The 20,760-nt window shown below is 36.9% G+C and overlaps 2 protein-coding genes across 2 annotated transcripts; both read left to right on the forward strand.

Moving 5' to 3' along the window:
• Positions 1 to 3,725, forward strand: LOC145777353 (RING-box protein 2-like). Its single transcript, XM_082588714.1, has 2 exons — positions 1 to 174; positions 1,680 to 3,725. The coding sequence occupies exons 1-2, from the start codon at positions 33 to 35 to the stop codon at positions 1,844 to 1,846; spliced, it is 309 nt and encodes a 102-aa protein (XP_082444840.1). The 5' UTR covers positions 1 to 32; the 3' UTR covers positions 1,847 to 3,725.
• LOC145777352 (fas apoptotic inhibitory molecule 1-like) lies at positions 1,906 to 8,405 on the forward strand. The gene is made up of 5 exons (XM_082588713.1): positions 1,906 to 3,943; positions 4,429 to 4,504; positions 4,747 to 4,899; positions 5,191 to 5,240; positions 6,572 to 8,405. The coding sequence occupies exons 1-5, from the start codon at positions 3,800 to 3,802 to the stop codon at positions 6,713 to 6,715; spliced, it is 567 nt and encodes a 188-aa protein (XP_082444839.1). The 5' UTR covers positions 1,906 to 3,799; the 3' UTR covers positions 6,716 to 8,405.
• The last annotated feature ends 12,355 nt before the right edge of the window (positions 8,406 to 20,760 follow it).

The following is a 20,760-nucleotide window of genomic DNA, read 5'->3' on the forward strand; positions in this document are numbered from 1 at the left end:
AAAATTTGCTTAAGTGAATTTATTAATGAGATATGTCTAAAGCAGAAGACTCATTACCCAGTGGAGATAGCCAAGGAGATCAACTTTTTACACTTAAAAAATGGAATGCAGTGGCAGTGTGGAACTGGGATGTGGAATGTGATATCTGTGCTATATGTAGAGTACAAGTTATGGGTAATGGAGCATGATTGTTGATTGGTAGCAGGGCAACTATTTGTAGCAATAAAAAAACAGATGTTCCGGCCATAAAATTGCAACTCCGGCCGGAGGTTCTGGCCTCCTTTGTTAACATCTACTTTATATAATGAATGTTCCAACCATGCGGTTGTAGACCACTCTCACCAAGCGCTTTAAAAAGGTGCCTCATGGAAATGTTTAGTGTCCTTTGAAAGGATCGACACAGGAATGAACTTTGAGTAGATTTCAAAGTTGGCAATGTTTTCTATCCACCCGATGTAGTATATTGTTCATAAGATACTGAAGATTTTTGATTGACTTCCTTGGCCCTTTTTCACCCTTACATTCCCCATAGTGCCCTATGTTGCATATGCACAACAAAGATTTTTGGAAAGTACATGACTTTGGAAGAGTACAATGAATGTTTGCAAAGAAAATGAAACAAAAAATACTATCAAGTGACCTTTTATAGCTCAATATTGCAAATTTGCAACACATTGTACTGCTAAATATTTTGTGTTGGTGATGCTAGGTTAACACCTTCTTTGAAAAAGAATTGTAACAATTTTTTTAGATATATAAAGATTTTTTTCTTGGCCGCTACGGGTGACCAATGCTACAGTTAACTTGTGCACTGTGCAGCCTATTCTTGCATTGCTGCAGTAGACTACTACAATGATAAAAAAAAGATATATCCATAGTCATGAACTGACTAACAGCCACCCACACAGCTTGCACAATGCACATACACCTCCGGTTTCGTGCCGGAGTTGAAAAAAGTGGCTGGAGTTTGGCCGGAGGTCGTTCCGTCACCACTTTTGCGGCCTGGTGTTTATATACCTTGCAATAAATTAAATATAGCTCAATTGATTTCAAGTGTTGTATTACACTTTTCTTTTAGCACATATTTATAATACTGTAATTAGTAAAAGTAACGTTAAAAATCCATGCAACGGCTCTAAACATCATACCACTTCAACAGATTAATCATGTTTGATCAGCTGTGGCCTCCCATATGAACTCCCTCCATTTTGCTCTGTTTTTTGTTTTTGCTAGTACTTCTGGCATACTTTTTATTACCGTAATTTGCTTGATATTGTCAAAATATTTCAATGTTTTGTCGTCCTTTTATTCGTTTACATTGTACCATCCCAGTCAACATTAAATTTTCAAAAAAGTTGCTTCATGCTATATCTCCAGAATGTCTTAATTTTCTTATATGTCCGAAATGTCCACAGCTGTGATCGTACCACATTGGTTTTAAGTGTTCAGGAAGCTGTAAAAAAGTTGCCCTTGGATGTGATTAGTAAATTATCTTAGTTGTAATATAATAATAATAATGCAATGTAGTAATGTTAATAATTAAAATGGTGCAGTAGGATAAATAAACAATAGTTATAGTTTCAAGTGGAAACAGCAGTAAACGTATTAAGAAAATGCTTTGATTAAATTGTTAACAAAACCCACTTATAAAGTGTATTGAAGATACGTCTCTTGTGCAGATGCTTGCCTCCGTTGCCAAAATGACAACAAACAAGATGGATGTGTAGTCGTGTGGGGGGAATGCAATCACTCGTTCCACAACTGCTGTATGTCGTTATGGGTTGAGCAAAACAATCGATGTCCGTTGTGTCAAAAGGAATGGGTCATTCAAGGAACCGGAAAGTGACCGGGTTCATAGAGGATGTTTTTTACATTTTCCCAATGGTGTATACGTCTATTTATTTCAAATTTGCGTTTACCATTGAATTTTTAAGTCATGTCGCAGTGCAAAATGAACTGATGATCAATTCGAAGTGGTTTTTGCAGTGGCTTGTGTATTGAAGAAAACTATGTGAGCTACCAAAAAATTGCTATCATGATAATAAACTTCCTATTATTCGCATTGTATTGGCTCAGTTGGCTGAAATGTCTTAAAACAAAATATTGGTTGTACAGTACTGTAAAACTGCCCCGTCTCTTCAAATTTTCACAATATATATTTCCAGTCCAACGCACATGTATTTTGATGCATTAGGTTAGGCCTAATCATTGAAGAGTTATTACTCGGTTATTGTTGATTATTTCTTTCTTTCGATTATACTGACTGCTTATCGCCACAACCTTTTCTTATAATTGAATGTGTTCTTTCTCCTTTCGCGATATTTGCCACCAATTCTAGTAAATAAATTGTTCTGTATTTTTCTGTTTGACTCTTATCCTAACGTTTTCTTCTTGCTTGACTTTAACAGAACGAATTTAAAAAGAGTCATGAACATTTTTTTGATGTTTCATAATTTCACATGTTTAATGTTGTTGTTGTTGTTGTTTAAATCATATTTGATGTTTAGTTTTGTATTCGTGTTGTCCTGTTTGTAGTTTGTATTAAGCGATTGCTCACATTTCATCTTGAATTTTGTAGGAAAAAGAACTCATGTATACCAAGGCTGTGGAGTCAGGCGAAAAATGTACGACTCCGACTTCTTGATTTATACCGGGCTTACTCCGCCTTAAGTGTTGCCAGATTTAGAGGATTGCAAGATTTTTTTGAATTTTTACCTTTTTTTCAATTTATTTTCACTTGTTATGATCGAAATTAAACGGCAACTTTCATAAAAACCATCAAGAACAAACTTTTCTACAGGGTAACCCAAAAAGATGCGTACCCATGTTTCATTTGATTTTTTCACATTTGGAACACATCTTGGGAAAGCCATAAATTGACTAAAAATTGACAGAAAAAGCTAAAACTCTGGTCAGTGACTGAATAATGTGTGGTTGTAATTTGAAATAAATAGCTTTTCAATCAAAGTCACAATTGAAATTTTCATGGGTACGAATCTTTTTGGGTCACCCTGTATTTTCTGGTGAAGTTGTAAAGCTCCATACGGAGATCAAGAAACAATATTTTGAAAAAAGATTGCAAACAAAAATTTTGCTGTTAATCGTTTTGCATCCAATCGGAGTCCTTTTTTCAACGACTCCGGACACGCCTAAATCCTTCCGACTCTACAGCCCTGCAGTATACCATATGTTGAAGGCCAGATGTACCGTAACCAAAACGTTAAAAAATATTTGCTTAAAAATGTTGCATTTTATTTTTCAACATTTAATCAAGTTTGGATAGTATAAAAAAAGCCTTTCCCAGAAAATGTTTTTGAAAACGAAAATGTTAAATGCGTCTTCGAGTTTACCAAAGCACTTGTGTGCATTAGATCTTGAATATAAGAGTGGTTTGTAAATTAGCCACTTTGAATCGTCTAAAAGCAATGTAGTTGTCGAACTTGAATAAAACTTATATTGAAGAACTTTGATATTTGCATCATGAGTAGAAAGCTTACTTTGGTTATGCTCACTTTGATAGCACGAAAACAGCCTTTTACCGTTTATCTTGCATGTAAGCACAATGTTAAGCTAAAGCAGCACACATTTTAATGCAATAATGTTATATCTTTCCTCATTGCAAAAGCAAAAAAGAATTCGTTGCCTTATCAACAAAGGGAATTTTGCTGCGGTTTACTTTTATTTGAAACAATTTTTTTGTGATCGTTTTTCGCTGCTTGTTTAGATTTGCACTTAGGTTGCTTTTTAGCGTAGCCTTTGAAACGCTCTTATATATGTGAAGCCTCACAGCTCAACTACAATGTCTAAGGACAAACTGAAACGAAGACACTCAATTCCGGATTTGGTGGCCACATGGGATGTTGCGCTCAGTGACGGGGTTCACAAAGTTGAATTTGAGCACGGAACTACAACTGGAAAGCGAGTAATTTATGTAGATGAAAAGGTGATGGACTTTTTCATTAATTGTTTCATTACTTTCATCGTCCTTTTCAGGCATCTGCATTTGATATTCAATATTATTTTCATTTGAAATACTACCTAGAATATAGACACTAATATTCAAAATATTTCTCTGACTGCGTATTATTTTCTTTGAGATGGTCTTAAAGTAAGCATATCTCCATATAATTCCACTCCAGAAAATTGGCCAAAGCTGAGTGTTATTTACATATTTCTAGAGTTGTTATCACCCTTTATCACTAGGCTACGATTTCTTTTTCAATTAAGTTTGTCGTGTCTTAGATTAAACAACAAAAAATTTCCAGAATTTGTGCTAACTGCATGAACTTTTTTCTGAGCATCTCTCAACAGTCAGGTGAATACCGAGACCCGATTGTTTTTCCATACGCTTGACCATTCAAAATTGTCAACCACCGCAAATGTGCCAAAATAGAAAAGGTTACTTCATAGATTCATGTTTATATGCAGGAGATCCGTAGAAATGATTGGATGTTTAAATTAGTAGGAAAAGAAGATATTGAGATTGGGAAACAAAAAATTCGAGGTACTGTACAATTGCAAAATAACTACAGTAGGCTAATAAATATAAAATTCAAAAAATTGCACTCACTCATAGAGTCCTGAAATATGCAACAAGCCGCTGTAAATTTTTTTACTGAAAAACGTTATTTGTAAATGAAGTTATATATACATTCTTATCTGTTATAATGTTGGTCCTACAAACGTATATCCACATATTAAGTTAGTTTGTATAAATGTATACATTCACTTTTGATGCTTTTGCAGCTACCATTCACATAGACGCCAGCAGTGGCTTTGCTTACGAATACACTTTAAGTGTTGACGGAAAAAGTCTCAAGAAATTCATAGAAAACAAAAGCAAGACAAGCAAAGCGTGGGCTCTCTCCTTAGGCGGACAAGAAACCAGGATTGTTTTAGGTAAGATTTTATTCGTCATTTAGTTCTTTTTTATTCGTCTGTTCCCTACCCTTTTTTTAATTGTTTTGAAGTATCAGAGTATGTATGCTATATACAGTTATACACATTATACAATTTGTTTAACTGTGCAACAAGTAAAACATCATTGCAAGTGCCATAAGTAAGGATCGTATGAAGTTCGATTTTTTTAATATTTGCTGGCATTGTATCAGTTTAAAAAGTGTTCTTACCTACCAAAAATAAGTGAGGGTGTTCAGCTTAACGAGAGTCCAATCAATGTTTCATTTTCAGAAAAAGATACGATGGACGTTTGGTGCAATGGAGAAAAGTTAGAAACCGCGGTAAGTTGTCACTTCTTGATTAACTTTCACTGACGTCATTAAATATAAGCCCCAGTGAACCACATAAGTATAACGGAATGGCCCGTTTCGGTGAGTCCGATTCGGTGAGTCCGATCCCTTAACGGGGGATTTTTTCAATTTTTTTTTTTTAATTATTGGGTACCGTAGCCTAATTATCATTGCCGTTTTAGGGTTAGGGGTTAGGGGTTGGAGGTTAGGAACTCACCGAATCGGACTCACCGAATAGTAGCAGACCCTAAGTATAATACATTGATGTTCGGATTATACGTAAACAAGAAACTCCTCTTCCGTTTACAACGCTAATTTTTAAGGTAAGATAGGTATGTTGTTCGAAATCAAGCATGTGCGCAATATCAGTGGGATATGCATTCGGTCTTGTTTTACAACTAGTTTGATCACCATGGGCTTGACGTGAAATTGCGCCTTTGACATAGTTATGTACGTAGCGTTATGTCGTAACTCGACATATTCTTAAACCTATTTTCATCGACCCAATAGTTTATTGAGCGATTACTTGTCAAACTAATCGGCTTTAAACGAATCGAAACTGTTGATTCGATACTTTGTCACAGCTAAAATTACTTGCGTTTCAAACTTCATCCAACTGACTGCTATGAATAACAACGAAAGTCATGTTGGCGTTACTTCTGGCACGAAGTCCTGTTTCGATGTACAATTGTACATATTTGACAAAGTACCGCCTTGCTGACATAAAGTAACAAGCGTATTTTATAAACGTTGAATGAAGCAGTAGAATGGCGCAAAGGATATGACGCTTGCTTTCCAATCATTCGATTCTGGTTCGACTCCCAGCTCAAGCTGTTAGTCGACGACGCCGCCTCAGGGAATAATAGTTCGGGTGGACGCAATTGTTGAAAGAAATGCGGCCGAGTGAAAGAAACCGGCCCTTCGACTCTCGTGAATGCCAAAACTTCACTTAATGAGAGCTGTGTCTTCTCTTCTGTTTTTTGTTTGTTTGTTTGTCGTATCCAGGCTTAGACCTGGTGGTTGAAGATTTAGAGTAAGTGGACGGGAAGGCAAGGAAGCCAATCTTCGTGTCCACCTTCAGGCATGCCTTTAAGTGTCCTGTCAAAGACACAGCCGCATGCCCTTGAGCGGTATCAAACTGGCTCTCTTTCGGTTGCCGTTCCAGGGCTCTCACCAGTCGGCTATGCAGCTGACAATTCTCTTCTCTTAATTAGTTGGAACTTGGAGCCACGCTTGCTTTACGTTATTTGATAAATACATTTCGCTTTTCAATTTTAAAACCATAATAACATGCCCACTTACAGCATTCTGCTTTCTTGTAGGGAGCGTTCACAGATGAGGGGACAGAAACACATTTTGAAGTCGGTAGTCACTCGTGCTTCATTAAAGCGATCTCGAGTGGTAACAGGAGAGAGGGGTTGCTTCACACACTCCATATTGACGATAGATTGATTCCAGAATCTTAGTTCTTCACCCGTTGCACGTTCCATCATTGTCACAAATCAACACCAGTATACACAATTACACATACTAATCAAGTTAAGGCTATAATTTTTTATTCTAATTTTACATTAGTAACAATGAGCTCGGGATGTATTTTGATTTTTTTTTACTCAACCTAAAGTCTGATTAGCGACTACAATGCTGTAGCCTACTAACTTAACAGCAACGTGATGGCGGCGAGTGCATAGTATATGACGACAATGACCGTTTTCTGGTTTTAATACGATCTTTTGTGAACTTCATCTCTTTGTGGTGCTTGTGATCAGTGATTTTGTATTGGCAAAGTTTTTTTTGTTGTTGTTGCAAAGACCATCATCCTCGAAGACGAGGGATTGCCATCATTGGCAAAGTAATGGGACTATCGGTCGAACAAAATTATATATTATATTTGTTATTTTGCGATATCTCCACTCGAAAGTATTGAGAATACACTTTGTAAGATGTTTTAAGTGCTTTTTTGTAACTTTTATCCTAACCCGTATCAGTTTCAAATTAAAATTCATACTTTCAACATATTCATAGAAAAATAATTTGATTGTAAAATGTCGTAAGAATCTTGAATTCAAGAAACTTAAATGTTTGTTTGTTACTGCTTGGGGGTTGCAGATCATTTCGTTATTGTTTTAAACCCTCAAGTACTTCGTTATTGTGTACTTTTTACTTTTGTAAGTAAGCAACTGTTGGTGTCATCACTGAGTACTTTTGGACTACTTGAATTAGGTGGCCTGGTTAGTTCATTTGTATCAAGGTCGCGTAGGCTACGCGATCGTCAAAAACAGATTTCACACTTTTAGTTAATTTAGTTTGACTATTTTTTTGCCAATTGGACCAATAATTTTTGATCAATGTCAACTTCTTGCTCTGCAAAACGCTCTCCCGGCCAGTTTTCCCAGTAGCCTACTGGTAGTAGAAACGGCCATGCAGTAGACCGAAAATATTTTCACCCTGTTTTCAGAGTTCCTACTAAATAGGTGAATTTCATCCTGATTGATTTGTTGTTCTGTTACAAATTAGCAGTTCCGGGCTTCCGGCTCATATCTACCGGCACTTTGTGAGTTTGTGGCCCACTTACGTATAATCGTAATGAGATTGCAATCAACATATTACCCAGTTTTATGAATGCAATGAGTTCTCTGTTTTTTACCGAACTTGAACTCAAAAATTAAAAGCCCCTGAACCAACAAACAAAAAAAACCAACAAAAATCACTATTTGAGTTTACATATGCTGCAAAAGCAGTACTTTCAGAGTAAAAATGACATGACCTAATGAAGTGCTTTGTGAACAACCGTAATAATCTTTTGAGCTCCTAGATCTGATCTTACTCTATAGTAAGACTCGGTAAACTTAAACGCATTCTGATACTCTCGCTGTTAAAATGTCACCAGTGTGAAAAATATATGGTTTATAGTAAACATAGTCAATTGATAACAGACCAGATAGTATATTTTTGTGTTTGTATGCGATACCAGATATCGTTATACGCAGAGTGACACTGTGCATTGTTTTTTCATACGTCGGTGACTCTATTTTGTTGGTCAGTGATAGCCTAGTATTTGTAATTTTGTACATTCTTCGGCAGGTTCCGTGTCTATCTACTGTATCTGAGTAGCTTTTGTGTTATGTTTCGAATAAAATGTCAACCTATATTGTTTATACGTATTTGTTTGTTGGATAATCGCATCTAGTTTTTAATTAACGAAGATGCAGCTCTCAACATTTTCTAATCGCATGCGTTAATTAGAACAACATAAGCAAGCAAAAAGGCAGTTGACTTCAGAATTTGAAGGTTTAACTATTAACGTTCGTTGTGATAGCGTGAAGTAGAATTACATGGCTACACATTAGGGTGGGTCGAAATTTGGACTTTTTCTCCGATTCATTGCTGCAAACTTTCTTTCTTGCGAATAGTCATAAAACGACATTCCTGAAAGTTTGAGCTTGATCGGACATCCTCTTCATTTCCAAAATTCGCGCAACGCTCAGAGTTCAAGATGGATACCACTACAAAAATCTTTTTTTTTGTCATTTTTGGCAATGGGGTGCTCAGCGAAGACAAGTCGACCTTTGTCTTCTGCCAGAAACAACTTAGGTTTGTGTTACATAAATAGAGCAAAATCCCGAAAACGGATTAAGCTGTTTCCTGCCACAGGGCCATGGAAAAATTTGAAAAATAATATTTTTTTAAATTTATTATCTCTAAGTCCACCCCAACATTATATAACAAAATAAATAAATTAAAATTTAATAAAAATGCCCACCTGGGAGATTTGATGCAAGAATTGAGCAAGTATTTTCTTCACATACCAGATCAAGCTACTACACTATTAGTCCAGTCGTTGAAGGGTTTTACCTTGACTTAATTGGTGTAAAGCTGAAATTTTGCACATTGGTTCTGTTCATTGTGTACAATGACCAAAAAAAAATCCCCGTGAAAATTTTTTGGTGAAAAAAAGTTATCCGCTATTTTCGAAATTCCGCCATTTTTTTCAAAATGGCGGATGTACAAATACTGAATTATTCAATTTTTATGAAGTTAGTGTTGGTGCTCATTTAAAAGTAGGTTTCATACTGCAATTATTTCATTTGGCAAAGTTTTGGTCCACCGTGATTGCTGGAGGAAGTTTACGGATACACGGAAAAGGGTTCAGGGAAAATGCCTGCAAAGAAATTACGATCTGTGACAAGGAAATTCAAGCTTCTGAAGCCTCCAGTATGCTGCGTCAAAAGGGTGCTGATGGGATTAATGCTGCCAGTGCTAGTAGAGGGGACAACACTGTTGCGACAGCTGGTCGAAAAGTACACATAGACTGTCGTAGGCCTAAACGTTACACCAACCCAATCGATATACAGCTTAAGAAGAACAGAGAGGAAAGTGGGTCCTGCGTCACGAGGAAACGAAGTGTTCCAATTCTTGATGGCAATTTCGGCAGTAAGACTCATTGTTTGTTGTGTGGGACTCGAGTTCTCACGGACAGACCTGGCTTTAGTTTTGTTAAAACAGATGTTTTTGCAAGGACTATAGCCTATTAGAGTGTTGTGAGAGACGTTCTGACGATTGGTCATTCGCCGTGAAAGGTCGTATTGAATGTTACGGTGGCGATTTGCATGCTGCAGACGGTTTATACCATCATTCTTGTAGTGTTAATTTTATATATGGATTTAACGTAACTTTGTAATGCGGCAGAGTACCTGAGGTAAAACGTCGAAAATCTGGGCCGAAAAAGGATGAGGAACAGGACCAGGCATTTCTAAAGATGTGTTCCCATCTTGAACAGAATGACGAAGAAAAGTTAACGACATCAGACCTCAGATCTAAAATGAAAGAGTTTTTAACAAATGATGATTGCCTTCCTTATGGATCAAAATATCTGAAGACCCAATTATAGAAACAGTATACGGTGAATCTATTTATATGGCTGAAGGTCATGGCCTTCATGACATTGTCACTATGAGAGAGAAGACATCCGAAATCCTCCGATCTCATTAAGCTACCTAAAAACAAGGCATGAGGATAATGAAGAGTCACAAAAGAGAGAAATAATTAAAACTGCGACAAGGCTCATCAAAAATGATGTTCCATCTGCTATCCAAGCATAGACGCACTCAATAATAATAATAGTAATCGTGTTTTATGTGCGCCCATTGCGATACATAACATTCGCTGTCTAAGGGTTTACTACCACATGATGGTCTGGCTAGGACAGGAGAGTGATATGGAAACTTGCGGGTGGGGTTGGAAACTGGAAGGCAGTCAGTTTGTGACAACAGAGTCGGACATGAATTCGGACCCAGATTCCCTCTTATAGATTAATTATCCACTGCAACTGCACAACTGCCTGTAGCACTGCCAGGTGTAGCTGTAGGCAGAATAATCTACCCCGTGCCTCAGCATGTGGACAGTGAAACTTGATGCCTGTGACCAGTGCCGGTCTTAGGGTACTTTGGGCCCTGTGCGGAATATGCTTTTCGGGCCCCAATGACAATGACCCAATTCAGTAGCGTAGCTAGGTATTTTGAAAGGGTAGGAGGGGGTTTTGACGGCCGGCGGGCGAAGCCTGACGGTGTGTTCTCTGAAGGCGACACCCAGAGGCGGGGAGTCTGGGGGAACCCCTTCAGAAAATTTCGAAAAACTACTTTGAATTTGGTGCATTCTGAGAGCATGTTCAACAAAAATTTGGGTATGAATATTACTGTAAAATGGTGCTGTCCGGTGGCATAGCAAAAGGATAAGATCATGTTTTCTTTGGCATTTTTCAGAAATAAAGCTGAGTCTCTATGTTTTCTTGTTGGTAATTCCTGGCTGAGATATTTGAATGTTTTATTGGAAATGACAAAAATTACTGCATTTTCTGAGTAAATTGCGCGGCCCCTAATTTTCGGGCCCTGTGCGATCGCACGGTTTGCACACCCCAAAGACCGGCACTGCCTGTGACAATACGTAGGCTACAATCAGTCGTTAGGGGAGACTCAGGTAAGTTGGCCCAGTGGGCAAGTTGGCCCACTCTAAATAATTTTTTAAGTACAATAGTTATTGTGACGTATCATACACATACCGAGAAAATGCTGTTTAAACTACCTTATTACCAGGTTCGGAGGCTCTGGCAAGCAGTATAAACTTGTGAGCTCCATTTTTGTATGAAAAATTGTGATTTTTAAAATTTTTGGATTTTAGAATTTTTTACATGTCGTGTGAGTTTTTTCTTACTGTATAAGAAAGGTTATTATTTAGTGAGTGCAACGCTAGGGTAGTTATTAAGGCTCACTTTGACGGTGAAGCCGTTGTTAGAAGCTCGGTAGTTTGACATACATTTTAGTTTTTACAATATGGTTGCCATGCAGGGAAGTTGGCCCACTTCGTGGGTGGGTACGTTGGCCACCATGGCCAACTTGCCTTCATGAGGGATTATATAGAATGATAATGGACTAATTAATACGATGATTTACTGTTTCAAGATTGAAGCATCAAGTATCCAAAGTAAGTAAATCGCGGCTTTACATCAGCAATCAATAACAATAATTCACTTCCCCACAGATTGCGACAATTTATTCCTAACCCACATTGTAATGATAGAATATTGGTAAGTAACTAGATCAAGATAACCAATCGCAAAAATATGTCTCAGCAGGTGTATGAAAGGGGTTAAAAATGTTGAGGAATGGTGTGAGTCAAAGAAAAATATGCAACCACTTCTCAAGCGACGGTCTAAAACGTACCCCGCTTCGGAGATACAATAAAAAGTGTTCCGATATTGGTACCCATGCAAAATGGGGGTTTGTACTGCAAACAAGGTTCTACCTATCAGTATCGTTAGAAACATAAAAGATAAAAGCATGCCGTTTCAGCTACATGATATTTGATGCAGCCTTCATTATTATCCAAAGTTTATTTGGTGTAATGCAAAAAACGTTTACTGGGATAAAATACTGCATTATAATAGTAGATTATATTATAAACCATACCGGTACATGACTGCATACAATGTATGTATGCCTGTAGCCTGTATAAAACCAAGCAATAATTAGAAAGTAAAATTGAGAAGAAAGATAGCTTTTCCACTGCTTATCATACCGAGAGATGGACACGTTGGCCAGGTGGCCAACTTACCTTCCATGGTGGGCCAAATTACCTGCACAGGCGGGCAAGATGGTCCATTTTAATTTTTTTTGGAAAACTTGAAAAATTACATACCTAAGAATGTTGGTTTGATGCAAGAATATGTCCACTTCTAGAGTAATAAATTCTCTACTCTTCAATAGCATTCGCTTTAACACATGTTTTTTTTATTAGCTCACAAATTCAATTTTTCATTTTGCTGGGCCAACTTACCCGAGTCTCCCCTACTGGATGAAGATGATGACCAGGACTTATTAAGCAACTGAATGTAAATAACTTAATAAGTGGTTTGCGATTCTTGTAGTGCCAGTGTTTCACTATTGGTTTTGTTTCATATAACTTAATAAGTCTTTCCATTAAACTAATTAGTTAATTTCATTTTGAATTGTTTTAATGAATTCCTTACCACCTTAAACCTAGGGATAGACGCCAGAATTAGAGCTCTAGCATGAATATTAAGTGAATTATTGGCATTATACTGTTTTGGCGGCCATCTTGAAAATGACAACTTTCCGGTGTTCTGATTCTTCTAGATTTTTAATATATTATTCTTGATGATAAATACTAAAAAAAACGTTGGAAAACCTTTTGTAGGAATTTTTTGGGGTCAAACCACATATTGACCTGACTATAAATGAACAAAATTATCGTTTTTGGAACTATTATACATTATAGCGTACCTAGGCTATTATATTATATTTTGTTAATGTCACTTCGTTTAAAGTCAAATATAGTTGTTATTGAGTAGCCTACCTACTTGCTTATTAATTGTGAAAATGATAATATCATATTTTAAAGAAGCCGTAGTATGACGATACTTCGGAAATATATTCAAACTTTATTTATCCGCCAATTTGAAAAAAAAAGGCGGATAACTTTTTTTCACCAAAAGATTTTCACGGGGATTTTTTTTTGATCAATGTACATAATCAACAGAAACAATGTGCAAAGTTTCAGCTTTACACCAATTAAGTCAAGGTTCGGCCCTTTTTTTCGCTTCAACGACTGGACTATATTGCAGTAAAAGATCCTTTGCATTGTCCTGTTACTAACTTAATATTCCAAACACAAACGATGGTGCGTAAAGGGAACTCCTGCAACTGCAAGAAGAGACGGCAACCCGATTGAGCTTTGAGAAAGATAGTTTGACCACATTTTGGGCAAAACTAAGCAAATCGTACCCTAAGCTTCATGAAATTGTCATGCCATTGCTGTTGCCTTTCCAATCAACATATGGTTGTGAATGTGAGTTTTTAACAATGTTACTTCTGAAGACAAAGCAACGCAGTGTGTTGGATATTCAATATTGGTTGCTGTACGCCCCGATAGCTCAGTTGGTTAGCGTTGTACTTCTGGAACGAAGAAGCTTCAAGATCAAGCGGCGTTGGTTCGACTCTCGGGGTGTGCGCTTGAGCGACGCACGTCAAAGACTGCTCTCTATTCAGCGGCATCTAATGGATGGAATAATTCCCCGGCAATAAGACTTCAACAATCGGAAACTTCACTCTGTCAATCTGGGTGACCGGGACTGCGTCAGTGATTCAAAGCCTCTACAAGTAGCCTATGCGAAACTGCCAGGATTAAGCTCTTCAAGAAGCTTTCCCAGTCCGAGGATGAAAATTCAATCAATCAATATGACATGCGGTTTGCTCTTTCCACCACCAAACCAGCAATTAAGACATTGTCAGAGCAAAAACAAGCTTAACCATCACATCAATTAGTGCATAGCCTAAATGTAGGCTAATAACTAATTAATGTAGGCTACTAGCCTATCATGTTTATTGTGTGTTGTAATTTATCATTCTAACTACCGGTTACTATATAAACAAATTTTTTAATTAAAACGACATTTCTTAATTTTTCCAAAAGGTTGAAAAAAATAGGAGGGCCATTGGTTATTTGAAGGGGCCACGGTGTAAAAAAGGTTAGAAACTCCTGATCTAAACAAACAAATAGCTGTAAATAATGGTAGTGAAAACATCTAGAAAGAAAAAAATCCCCAAAAAATGTTACTTTTTTATCGCGTTATTCAAAATATTGTAGAAAGTTTTATTTCATAAATACAGGTTTAACTTTGATCAAGAAAAAATACATCAGAAAGCCTAAGACTGGCGTGAGGGAGCAACATTTTGGGAATTCCTGCTAGCAGAACAAACACCAGGTCTCACCAATTAGAGAATGGACAAACCGACCATGATGAAAATCCAATAACCCACTTGGTAGGCTGTTTATGTTGAAGTTATTTAATCATGAAATAACTTCACTTCTCACGATATTTTCAACAACACGGTAAAAAATGACATCGGCATTCTCTGCAAGGATATTTTCGTTTTGGAGATATTTTCTTTCTGGATTTTTACCGATTGCCTTCATCCTAGCCTATATATATTTGAATAGGTTTCTCAACCCATTTTTTTGAAGGCTTACCAATACAATCGTTGAAAAGCTATATCAGTGATCGTCAACAACACACAGTCCCCTTTTTTACTTTACCTAAAGGACTTCCCAAATTCAACAAAAATGAATGTTAAGCTATTTGCAGATGACACCAATCTTACAATGAGCGACAAATGTGAAAAAATACTTGCAGCACAAAATCAATACTGAAATAAAAAAAGTAAAAAGTTTACAACTGAATGAAGCTTAACAGATTATAATCAATGCATTTTTCAAAAACAAAATAGCCTACATGCTAATAACAAACAAAAAATACATAACAAAGTTCAAAACATTGGTAACAAACAGATGCATTAGCCTACACAAAAAGATAAAATAAAATATCTCAGCGTTTTCATTAATAACAAATTACTTAACTCAGACATTAAAAACAATGAAAACTATTAATACTACAAAAAGTGCTCAATGCCAAGCAAAAAGGCAAAGCAGAGCGAATTAAATCAAATATAGTTATTACTATCTGAAGCCTTTACAAATTGTTTCACCTAACGGATCATCAGAAGGTCTTATTCAAATAGAATTTATTTTTCTATTTGAATAAGACCTTCTGATGATCCGTTAGGTGAAACAATTTGTAAAGGCTTCAGATAGTAGGCCTAATAACTATATTTGATTTAACTCAGACATTATGTAGATCAGAAACTGTGAAAGTTGTTTATCATGCTTTGATTTAGCCTACTCACTCTAACAGTAGACTATTGTATATCAAGTTGGGGAAAGGCCTGTAACAGTGTCATGGATCGCTTGATAAAATTGCAAAAAAAAAGTTATCAGAATAATTAGGGCAAAGTGGGGCGTGTTGTCACAATTTTTACAAATCAGGATATATCTCGTTCTGTGCCAATGGTATCGAGATGCTAGATAGTGCAATTGAAAGAGGTATCATTTGACTTCTTTTAGCTACAGCTAAAGTTTTTCTAGATTATTTTGTTTTTACATAAATGCATGTTTAATGCAAGTAAATGGGCTGTGACAACACGCCCCACCCTGGGGCGTGTTGTCACAAAATTTCTGCACATGCTTTATGATTAAAATATCACAGAAACCAATAAAAAATAGTTTTAAAACAGGCTGAACGAATAAAAAGATATGCGAAATGCAAAGAAATTAATTTACAACATATTGGTAAAAAGTTTATGCCCATTGTCAAAAGCAATAAAAATGTCATCTTGAAAATTACGTGTCACTATCGAATATATGTGTGTATCATTTATCTAATATTAATTTTTTTTTTTCTAAAAAAGCGTTGTATTTTAACAAATACGCATATTACCTCGTTGTATAAGCAAAAATATTTTTTTATGTTTCTTACATCAAAAATGCACACCATGGGGCATGTAGTCACAGCTGTGACAACACGCCCCGTGGTATGAAATCACGTGGCTTCAACAACCATGTGTACATCTCTACTTGCATGTCTTATCTGTTTGATATGATGAAAAGAGCAGGCTTAAAGCAAACAAATGGTATCTTTCCTGATCAGTTATGATCATACCTTAGTTTTCCAGACCATTTTTTAGTTTAGTTATAAAACCTGACTTTGCCCAAAATTCAATGGCACTCCTCATAATTTCTGCTGTGGTGACAAATTTATTAATCTTCACTGCTTGTGCGAAAGAGAACTGAAAACTATGCCTTCCATTGAAAACTCGTAGTTATACGCTTGGGTTATCACATGGAAATCGTGCTGTGACAACACGCCCCTGTGACAACACGCCCCACTTTGCCCTACTAGAAAATCATAGTAGCCTAATAGATGCTCACAGTAGCCTAACCCTTTATTTTTCAAAACGAACATCTTGAAACTAAAGGCAGGAAATGGGATGAGATGGAAGATGAAATGAAATGGAAGACAGATATTGGGATGGAAGATGGAAAATGTCAAGGATGGAAAAGAATGAAAGATCTTGATGATGGATGGGAGACAATCTTCCATCCCAATTCTATCATTAACTTTCTAACGCTTTATCAAGACACGCAAAATATTACGTTGCTTGCTGAAATAATTCGAACGGTAGCCTACGTTCAAACAGTAATTCAAACGGTAAGTTACGTAATCCTTGGGGAAATACTGCTATTAAATTTTTAGCTTAAATTTAACCTATGGTTTTTAGGTTTATTTGTGGCATATTCAACGTGGAGATCACAAAATGTGAAGATGGAAGAGATTTCTGAGATGGAATGGAAAGTTTCTAAGATGGAATGGAAGAAAATCTCAGGATGAAAGATAGAAAAAACGTCTTCCATTCCATCCCATACCCGTATGAGCAATCTTTCCAGGCTAGATTGGAGGGCAGGAAATCTTCAGCCACTCAGCAGTCTCGTCGTCCAGGACCCTCAGACCATGCGCACCGTGTGGAGGCCGGTGGGTTAGGCAGTGGTGGATGACATGGTCTGCGGTCTGTTCCGTGGCACCACACTCGCATTCTGATGAAGGAGCCAAGCCCCACTTGTGCATGTCCAAACGAAAGCGGCCGACGCCAGTTCGCAGGCGGTTAAGCCTGACCCACGCAAGCCTTGCGAGGGACATCCCTGGTGGACGGGGATCGACGTCGGGTATGAAGTCACGGAGCGTGGAGGTGTGATTTTGCCACTCAGTGTTCCACATGTGGTTTGTCCAGTGTGCCGCAGCCCGCACTTAAACCAAGTTCTTTTGCGTTCTTAAGTAGGCCTACCGTAGTTGTTGTGCGGCAGGCACAAAGGTGCGTCTTGATTAACGGACATATACAACATTGAAATAAAAAGAAACATATGTACCGTAGCCTAAGCTAGAAAGTTTATACGAATCAGTAGCTTATCCCTCCAAGTAGGCGAGGCTATTGTGATTGATTCACAAATGTTTCATCTATTCATCATCATAGCACAAGATATCCAACCGCAGCTGTAACTATATTTTAAATAGATTAAACAATTTATTAAATATTTATTAAATAGATTAACTGTAACTATTTTATAAATAGATTAAACACAGAATATGAAAAAAATCCATAGGCTTACTGGTAGCCTACTGGGACCAATAATCTGGTCAGAGGTTCCAAGCAACTTGAAAAACTTATCATTTCGTTGTTTTAAAAAAGAGATGAAAACCTTAATTTTACAAAACTATGGAGAATGGTAAATTGTAGGCTATGTTGTGGAAATCTAATCTCTGCTTATTTCTTGTAATTTTGTGTGGCCTAAACGTTATCTAAAATTAATGATGTTTTAGTGCAGGGGTTCCCAACCTGGGGGCCATGGCCCCCTAGAGGGTCATGAGCCATTTTCAAGAGGGCCATGGAAAAATTTATTAATTTATCATTTCTAAGTCCTCCAACACTATATAACAAAATAAATAAATAAAAATTTAATAAAAATACCAGTAAGCCTACCGATTACCGTGTAAACAAGTTTTTTTTTAAATTATAGCCTAATGTAAATGACGTTTCTTAATTTTTTCAAAAGGTTGAAAAAAATAGGAGGGCCATTGATTTTTCATAAGTTTCAAAGGGGGCCACGGTGTAGGCTCAAAAAGGCTGGAAACTCCTGTTTTAGGGTTTATTTTAAAGCGCGCGAACATTGTATGTTTCTGTTACCGGTCCATTTTTTTTGTGTCTTGAATGACAAAATTAGCCTATATCATTTTTCACTTTTTCAGTTCAGTTCAGTTTGTTTTTATTTCTGACCATCACAACGAAAAAACAATAGCCTATGTGCCAAACATAGCAGAGGTCTAGAAAAAGGTAGAAGCGACAAAACGCAAACGATTTTTGTAGAGTGGCAATTGACTAGGCCCTATAGTAGACCGAATGGTCGTTTCGTTGTCTCCCTGTCAGTATGGAAACTTGTGCCACTTTTGTAGTGTATTAGGCTTACTACGGTATAAGCTATAGGCCTACAACTTGCATATTTTGACCATGTGCTGTTCCTGTTTTTGGCAAATAGCCTAAACCATTGATTGATTGATTGAAAGATTGACAAAGTGAAACTTCGCTTATTGTTGCATTTTTGTTTGTGGATTAGGCTATGATTTATCCACTAAGTGCCACTAAAATATTAAATGGAGAGTTGTGGTTGAAATAGGCTACCTTGCTTGCGCACACCCAAACTGTCTGACAGTCCTTGATTTTGCATTTCCTAATTTGCAAAACAAGTCGATTGTTCACTTGAGTATTTGGAGCTAGTGATGAGCTTTGATCTTCAGAAAAGACATAGGCGTTATTGTAACTTATCGCCCATTGGTCCCAATGTGACGTAACATTAAGATATGAGAAAATACAGTAATCTGACTGTGAGACATGTTTAACCATTAGGCTATAAACAAATTTGGTGCCGTATCGAAACAAATAAATGACTCGATTTTTGCAAAGGGGCGTATTTTTAACTGTGTTGATTTGGGAACAAACTTGATTGTAGGCTTGTAGCCTAGTCTTGCAGTTCAGTTCAGTTTTGTTTTTATTTCTAACCATCACAACGAAAAACAAACAATAGCCTATATGCCGATTGCCAACATAGCAGAGGTCTAGAATAAGGTAGAAGCGACAAAACGCGGACCTTATAACGTGCTTGATACTAAAGCAGAACAATCAGTTTAAAATATGGCACAGTCGCAATACCGTAACATTGTTAACTCGATAACAGTTAGCATCCATGGTCGCAACACCTTAATAGAATTTTAAAAAAATTATAAGAAGAGACAGAAATAATTTGATGCTTTACTGGATAGTACAACTACACTATAACACATTTTCTTTACAATTTTCCAAGTCAATTTTTTATTTGGACCCAAATAGGTCAGGCCTTCCGCCAAATTTGAGTTTCATTTGGTTTCGACATCAAAGCCACAAAAATTTCGGGGCTTAAAAAGTAGATACTAACTTGTGTGCAAGCCTGTTTATTTTATGTATTGAGATAAACTTTAACTGTTACTCCAATGTAACTCAATATTTAAAAAAATATGCAGTATTACTGTAGTTGTAATGTTTTCTTTCTGTTAACAATATTTTCTTGTATATTTTTACTTTTACTCCAGATCAGACACTTTGAACAATATAAATTCAGGGAGTATAATTTAAATAAGATCGGCATGAACCAATCACAGCACTGTATTTCCATAACATCACGAGGACTGAAGCAGCCGCTTTGCGTTCTCTCTCAAATCGCCATTATTCGTTCGCATAAAACTGTAGACTAGCTGTGAAACGTTTTGTCTGAACCTCAACTTTCAATGTTGTTTGTTGGTGTGCATACTTTACCACAATTGAACAAAGTGTTTCAGCATTTTGAATGTTTAGCTATCACATCGCTCATTAGTCGAAATGCAGTGTTAGTATGGGTTGTGACAGGCAGGGTGTTGTCCTCCGTCAGCAAAACCTGGCTTGGTCGTTTTGTGTGGTCACGTGGTAAATATCAATTGTTGCGAAGAGAGGGCGCTGATGATGCAAGTTGCAGCGTTTTGAAAAAAACGCTTGGATCTCGCTTGTTGTAATTTTTAAAAAGTGCAGGGGCAAGAGGTCAACTGAATGGTCAGTTTTCGAGCAATTCGAGGTTCAGTTCACAGGTTTGGTGTAGCCTACAAGATCAAAATTGACACATTGAGATTTTAAGTTTACCACTAGATTTTTGATTGGGTGGTATCAGGGCCAACATACTTAAATAGGATCAATCAATGGTTTATTTAGTGGGCTCTCAAACAAGCTTTCTCAGTCCAAGGATAGAGATTCCCACAATCAATCAAGTTATTCACGTTTCAACTGATTTAGTTATTTCAGTAGGCTATGGTGAAAGTGTGACATTTGTGCACCTAGAAAGCTCAACAGATTTGTGGCATCTGCCAAGTAGCAGTCTTACTGTATTGTGAAGGTTTTTAACACTTTGATAGCTAGAAACAGAATATTAGGTGTCAATTTTTTTTTTTGTAAAGAATATCAGAAATAAGCACATCTTCCGTATTGGAAAA

Source organism: Aplidium turbinatum, chromosome 9 (genome assembly GCF_918807975.1).
Source record: "Aplidium turbinatum chromosome 9, kaAplTurb1.1, whole genome shotgun sequence".
In the NCBI taxonomy this organism is placed as follows: domain Eukaryota; kingdom Metazoa; phylum Chordata; class Ascidiacea; order Aplousobranchia; family Polyclinidae; genus Aplidium; species Aplidium turbinatum.